The 7,413-nt window shown below is 50.9% G+C and overlaps 1 protein-coding gene across 1 annotated transcript in view; it reads left to right on the top strand.

Moving 5' to 3' along the window:
- Window positions 1–305: 305 nt before the first annotated feature.
- Vmat (Vesicular monoamine transporter) overlaps window positions 306–7,413 on the top strand; it is a 27,507-nt gene continuing 20,399 nt past the window's right edge. The window contains exons 1-5 of the mRNA XM_077645894.1: window positions 306–512; window positions 575–949; window positions 1,002–1,268; window positions 1,481–1,809; window positions 1,870–2,053. Coding sequence (XP_077502020.1) covers window positions 407–512; window positions 575–949; window positions 1,002–1,268; window positions 1,481–1,809; window positions 1,870–2,053 — 1,261 coding nt within the window. The 5' untranslated portion in view covers window positions 306–406. The remainder of the gene's footprint in view (window positions 513–574; window positions 950–1,001; window positions 1,269–1,480; window positions 1,810–1,869; window positions 2,054–7,413) is intronic.

The following is a 7,413-nucleotide window of genomic DNA, read 5'->3' as shown; positions in this document are numbered from 1 at the left end:
ACTTTGCATGCTATGGGAAAGGGCTCCATGACCGGAGTACCTCCAATCGATTGGCCCAACCTCTGTGGCTGAGCAGCGAATGAGACCTCGTGCATCTTCGGGGCTTTGCCGTGGCCTGTCCCCGCTGGTTCAGTGAGCGGGTGTCCGTGCATGCCGAGTGTCTTCCGCCGCGTGCTTGCCAGGAGGGCGGCAGCCCGGGGCCCGAGGCCGCAGGGGGGCCGGCGGCGGCGTTCGATTGGAGGGGGCCGGCGCCGGCAGATGTCGCCCTCCTCGGCGCCGTAGGGCCCGGGTCCGTGGGGCCCCGCGGGGCTCAGTCGTCGACAGCGTCCCGTGGGGCAGGCCAGCGTGAGCGCGCGCACCTGTTGCGGCGCACCTGTTGCGAGCTCGGCGGGCCTGATCGATCGGCATGCACCTGCTGGACGTAGTTCGCGGCTGGCGGGACTCGAGGCGGCTCGTGCTGCTCATCGTGGCCGTGGCCCTGCTGCTTGACAACATGCTGCTCACCACCGTCGGTGAGTGTGTGGGGGGCACGCCCTATCGATTCGAGCCCGCCGATCGATGCGCCTCCCCGCAGTGCCCATCATCCCCAACTTCCTGTACGAACTGCACCGGCCCGCGGACAAGAACGACAGCGCCGCCGATGGCGGACCAGCGCTCCTACTGCACGGAACAACTGACACCAACGACTGGGAAGTGCCCGGCCGCACCCTGGTGCCGCCGACGCCCCCCACGCCAGAGCCAGGAACCACGGCCACCACGCTCAGCCCGCAGGAGATGAAGACGCGTCACGACCTGCTCAGCAACGAGAACGTCGAGGTGGGCGTCATGTTTGCCTCCAAGCCGGTCGTCCAGGCGCTTGTCAATCCGGTCGTTGGACCTCTGACCAACCGCGTGGGCTACTCACTGCCCATGTTCGCCGGATTCCTCATCATGTTCGTCTCGACGCTCGGTGAGTCGCACGCGGCTCCCAGCGTCCCGCGCTGACCCCTGTCTTCGCGCAGTTTTCGCGGCTGGAACCAACTACGGCACGCTGTTCTTCGCGCGCACTCTCCAAGGCGTGGGCTCGGCATGCACCAGCGTGGCCGGCATGGGCATGCTGGCAGAAAAGTATCCGGACGACCGGGAGCGAGGCAACGCTATGGCTATCGCCATGGGCGGCCTCGCCCTGGGTGTCATGATCGGTCCGCCATTCGGGGGAGTCATGTATGAGTTCGTCAGCAAGAGCGCGCCGTTCCTCGTGCTAGCTGCCATCGCGTTGCTGGACGGCCGTAAGTGACGAGAGCTTAGAGCTGGTCCCTTGAACTGGCACAATCCCAGACAGCAGATATGACCTCTATATCGTAGAGGCGAGCGATTAGGCCCATTAGAGCGTCTCTCCTGGACTACTAAACAGCGGTGTGGGATTTTGCCCGTTCAGGTGCCTCGAAGCTGTTGTCTCGCTTGCTTTCTGCCGGTTCTTCCCCACGTTCGCTTGTTTCAGTTTTGCAGCTGGTGGTACTGAGGCCCCGGATGCGGCTTGACATCGAGCAGGGCGCCTCCCTGAAGGCGCTCGCCCAGGACCCGTATATCCTGGCGGCGGCAGGCGCCATCACCTTCGCCAACATGGGCATCGCCGTGCTAGAGCCCTCGCTGCCCCTCTGGTTGATGGACACCATGCAGGCACCCCGCTGGCAGCAAGGCGCCGTCTTCCTGCCGGCCAGCATCTCCTACCTGATCGGCACAAACCTCTTCGGTCCCATGGGCCACAAGATGGGACGCTGGCTCTCATCCATGATGGGGCTCTTCATCATCGCCGTCTGCCTCGTTTGCGTAAGTGGCCGCGCACCGGCGTTGCGACCGCGCTCCCCTGAGACATCCTGTCGTTTGCAGATCCCTATGGCGAAGAACGTGAACCACCTGATTGCCCCCAACGCTGGAATTGGATTCGCCATCGGCATGGTTGATTCCTCGATGATGCCCATGCTGGGCTACCTCGTGGACATACGGCATGCGTCCGTGTACGGCAGCGTGTACGCCATTGGAGATACTGCCTTCTGCGTCGGTTTCGTTCTCGGTGAGTACCTCGTCGATGCCACAGGTGCGCCCCATTCACGCTGTGGATGGAGGGCACCCTCCGGCTCCCGCTGCCAGCAATGGCTTGTCCCATCAAGCTCTTGATGGCACGGCGAGTAGACTGTGCGGGGCTTTCCGATCATGTAAGAGTGCGCCCACTCGGTCTAACGCTCCACAGTGGCACCTTTCGGGGCAGACAAGGGGCTGGTAGTCTATTTGTACGCTGACTGCTTGAGATACGTCAGTCGCCATTTGATAATTAGGCGCGTCTTCACGAAGTGATAAGGTGGATATGACTTTCGGGGTTAGTAATGAAGATAAGTGCTTTACTGGCACAAATCTTGTCGCACAGAACGCGAGAGTATTGTTCTGTTCGCTTTCAGCGGTAGTGGCTATCCTACAGCACGGCTCACCGTCTTTTACAATCTAGATTTTGTGTCATCTGAAGCGAAAAACGTTATCCAGGATTTCGCACTCTCGCGCTCACGATGTGTGCAAAAGAACATCCCGATTAACACTGGATAAGCTATGCTTGATGTTTTTTTTCCCGCTGAAGCACCTTCATGTTTTTATCTGGCTAATTTCAAAGTGTAGTAATTTAAACTGGGGGTAAAGGTCGGTATGTAGCCCTGAACTAAAAATCGTATTTGTGTGACATGCTTTAGAACCTAGGTGTGGACTCTCGTTAAACGGAACCTCTAGGGACCGGGAAAATATGTTCCGTTTATCAGGAGTTTCGTTTAGAGAGAGAAGGTTCAGGATTTCGCAATCCGTTCCGCGCTGCTTGGTTCCGACGAGGCAGGTGTGCGCGCAGTTGGCAGTCTCCGCGGAAGCGGATCTCAAATGCAAAATCTAGATAATAAAGAGAACATACATACATACATACATACATACATACATACATACATACATACATACATACATACATACATACATACATACATACATACATACATACATACATACATACATACATACATACATACATACATACATACATACATACATACATACATACATACATACATACATACATACATACATACATACATACATACATACATACATACATACATACATACATACAAGAACGGTACACTATGGGCACAAACTTTATTGCACAAAAGCAGTAAGCAGTGAACTTTTTTTTTCATAGCACTACTGAAATTTAAAAAAAATGTCAATAGTCCACTTACTCCGTGGAAATCAGTGGCAACTGCAATTTATTGGCTTGTGAAAAAGGGCTTTATGTTTGCTTGTTTTAGCCCTCGCAACCGTTTTCTTTGGATGGCACCACCCATACTAGACAGGCTGCTCACTTCTGCAGAATTTTGGGGAGCCGTCTTGCTCGCCAGTCCCCGCATGCTGTCGTGTCTGCAGCGGCAGCCTCCCCTGAAACGGCACGACACACTATGCTATTCCGATATTTAAATCTCGTCAACCACCCTTCGCTGCACGAGAAACCTTCGATGCAGAGCTGCAGAACAAATTCTTCTGCTTGCGCGTGAATGAGTGGCCCGCTGATCGCAATGTTTTCACTGCGGGCTCTCCGCAGCCAAACCACCAGGCATTTCTCCAGATCTTCGTGGTTGGCCACCCGCAGTCGTTTTCTTTGAGGGCCAAAGCGTGACGTCCCGAAAGCCTGCCGCAGCTTATCCTTGCCCTGAAGTATCGTCGTGAGGCTGCTCTTGGGGACAGCGTAGTGCGTCGCTAGCGCTGTTTTTGTGAAGCGACCACTCTCGAAGTCGTTGATTATCTCCACCTTCCTTTCTAACGTAAGGGCATTGTGAGGTCGCTTCTGCGCTGCCATCGGATGCTGACTTCGCGACGAAATGTCGCAGACGACGCTCAATAGCGGATGTAAGGCTTAAGCCTAGCTGAATACAACTGCAAGCACATCGTGACAGAAAGCAAGCGATGCGGTTATAGTGTACGAGAAAACCGGAAACGTCCGAAGACGGAAATCAGAAAAAAAAGGGGGGGGGGGGGGGGAGGGCAGTGATGCGTACCGCGATGGGGCTGCGCGTTCACGTCAAGTTGCGGTTGCGAGCCTATTTTCGGTTCCGTTTATACGGTGGTCGGAAATTTTTTGTTCCGATTAACAAGATTTTTTTTTTACATTGCCTTAATACAAAACCAACCAACTGCGAGGCGTTTGTTCCATTTAAGCGTCGGTTCCATATAACCGACTTCTGTTTATCGAGATTATACTATATTTACATTAAAGGGCCATTTTGAAGCAACTACACTTCACCACATTTTTTACATTCTATACTGCGACAAAGCAAACGTGTCGGTACGAATGTAATGGATGCTTCTCCTGAAGAGGGAATTTAACATGCCGTTCATGAGGATGACTGTTAAGCAAGCCATTAGTTGATGTTTCGGTCCCCAGGTGCCGCATGTAACTTCGAAAACTGAAATTTGGTATTTGTTTTATTGGCACCAACTTCGCTAAAAAGTATCAAGAACTATATCTCTCAAAACGTCTGCTGTCCATGTGATTATATTCTTTTACGCGAAGCCAGTCGTGTGTTTTAAAGGCTAACTGTTTCTGAAGGACAAGTGGATTTCGAAGAATACTTTATGCGACAATGGTTTTGTACAACTACGTTTCTTCACCGCAGTGCAGTTGCATGGCGACATTCTTGGAGGCCAGTAGGTCCAGTAAATGCTTTGCAGACGTTGCACAGAAGATGAAATTTCTAGAGAGTCTTCGTTAAAAATGCACAACCAGCTGCATAACACAGCAGAAAGGCGTCTACAATTGTTGATGTGACCGCGTGCCACACTCTCTCGGCACTAAATTTTCTTTTGTAAGTTTTCATGTCTCTTGTGAATTTGTCGCTATTTGGTATAGCATTTTTGCAATGGAAGCGCCAACTTTGATGGAACGACATAGGACGTTGAACAGACTGACGAGACACAACAAGTGCTTACTTTCAACTGCTTTATTTGAAAAAGTTATTTAGATTAGCCTTACAGCGTAGAAAATTTGCTAACATTTATGATGGTCGTCAAAGCTGTCCTTTTTAAAACCTTTCTCCCATTTTGCTGCCTGGATCCCGGTGCAAGATGTGGGGATATTTTCGTTTTGTTTGCTCACTTCCGTTATTCAGCCTAAGGCTTCTGTTCTCCGGTTTCTGTTTTCAAATGAAAATGACTCCGTAGGACATGTGTGTGACGACAGGTGACGCGATACGATTAATGCCTCTGTCAACCTGTTGCGCGACTTCATGCGGGCGCAGCCTCTCCCTTACACGCGGGCTCAGCGTAACTCTGGCAGGACATCGCACTATCACTGGCCAAAATAGTCGACGTGTTAGCTAACTGAAGGCTTTATATTCCAGGGCTGCGTGGAGGCGCTTAGTGCGACACACGGTGGGTGGGTGTCCTTATCTTCGCCTCGTTCTGGGAGTTCCGAGTGTCGCTGTGTATGTTGTGAAAGGAAAGGCCAGGCCTCACTCAACATTGGAAAGCTTTGCATTGTATCCGCTAGGCCACGCTAATTTTTCACCACGCTGCTGCGCGCGCGTGCGTGTACAATCATGTACAAAAGAGCTGCAAACTCACGCTGCTTAATCGCTTAATCGCTGCGCAACTGCGCTGGTAGTGGTATAAGGACTCGTCGCGATCTGTGAATGTTGAGTAGAGAGTTTGGTTTATGGTTTATGGGTTATGGGGATTTAACGTCCCAAAGCGATTCAGGCTATGAGAGACGCCATAGTGAAGAGCTCCGGAAATTTCGACCACCTGGGGTTCTTTAATGTGTACTGACATCGCACAGCACACGGGCCTCTAGAATTTCGCCTCCATCGAAATTCGACCACCGCGGCCGGGATCGGTTGAGTAGAGAGTGGCCAATTGTGCATATATGGGCATTAACCAAATAAAACTACCGCTTCATACCCTTAAGGGAGAGCTTACGCGTCCACTACAATGGAGGAATGAACACATGCTTTCGCGCGTCTACTCGGTTTAACTTCGTTAATTAAGCCCCTACCACTTCTTTCTCGCGGAGCTTAATTCTGTCCGCCATCACTTCTGTAAATTCATGCTCGTAGCGTGACGAAAAACAAAAGCGGCGTGTTAGTGTCTGACCAAGGAAGCTTGTAAGATCGATATCAAAAATAAGCATTAACAGGAAAGAGTATCGAATTTGTCTAAATGTTTAAAAAAAAATCAATGCTCTTTTGCAGGCTGGGGTGGAGGGCTTGGAACAGTTTTCTACTAGCTAGGGAAATCTCTGTGTGCGGTCGTTTTCGCATTTTTACTCCTTCAAGATTTGGCCGCATCGGCCGGAGGAGAAACCCGCGAAATAGTGCTGAGCGAAAAAAAGGCCACGGAGTCCCCCCCACAGTGATTATTGAATACGATGCTCTTTCAATGGCTGCCCGGTAAGAACCGTATTAGATTTCTGGTACCAGGCAAGAAATACGAAAAAAACTTCGCAGCTTGTAGTCTCAGGGTGCCATGAAGTATGTTCAGCCGCAGGCGATGAGAAAGTAGCGACAGTCTCCTCCGCTCCGCAGGGCGAAGAAATAATTGCCTGCGTGTAGTTTTCCTTCAGGTGTGCGTAACGCGCAATCGCGGCTATTCTTCGATGCCTGAATTGTGCACACTCTAAAAACCAATTTAATTAAAAACCAGCGCTAAAAAACACAGACACAGGACGAGACGAGACACACAGAAGGCGCTTCCGTGTGTCTCGTCTCGTCCTCTGTGTTTTTTAGCGCTGGTTTTTAATACGATGGATCACCACCAACTCGCCCAATCCTGAGTTCTTCTAAAAACCGAGAGAGTGCCGGGCACTCATCGAACGAGTGACACCCTGTCCCAGGCTGAATTCTTTATTCAAAAATTGTTTTCGTGTTGAGAAGAGTGAGAGTAAGCGTGGTGGACTTAAACACGCTACGACATGTCTGGGAATACTATATGAAAACCCTGTGGAAAAAAAAGCATATTAGAGTGCGCACAGTGTTCAAACCATAGAAGGCGATTTACTGGCGACCTACCACATTTGAAGTAGTATTCCTAGCTTTATTGCCCATAGACGACTGCGACCTCTGGGGGAAACTAGCAGAAGAAATTTGCGCGGCAAAAACTGCAAAAAAAAAAAAACTGTCCATCATCTTTATCTTGGCACCTACGATCCTTAGGTCCTCAGGGTCCTAAGGGTTTATCGTGACCCTTAATGAGACGTTTAAACATCAAATCGTTTCTGCTTTGGAAGGTGCTCGCAAAGCTGTTTCTAAACAAGCTTTTACCCACAGAAGTTTTGGCGCGCAAATACGATGCTAATACCCAAAATCGGCAATCCGGCAAAGTAGAAGACATCGATAATAAGATCGTAATAAAGCG

The sequence above is a fragment of the Amblyomma americanum genome, chromosome 1 (genome assembly GCF_052857255.1).
Source record: "Amblyomma americanum isolate KBUSLIRL-KWMA chromosome 1, ASM5285725v1, whole genome shotgun sequence".
In the NCBI taxonomy this organism is placed as follows: Eukaryota; Metazoa; Arthropoda; class Arachnida; order Ixodida; family Ixodidae; genus Amblyomma; species Amblyomma americanum.
The sequence above is the reverse complement of the archived record's forward strand: the minus strand, read 5'-3'. Positions and strand labels throughout refer to the sequence as shown.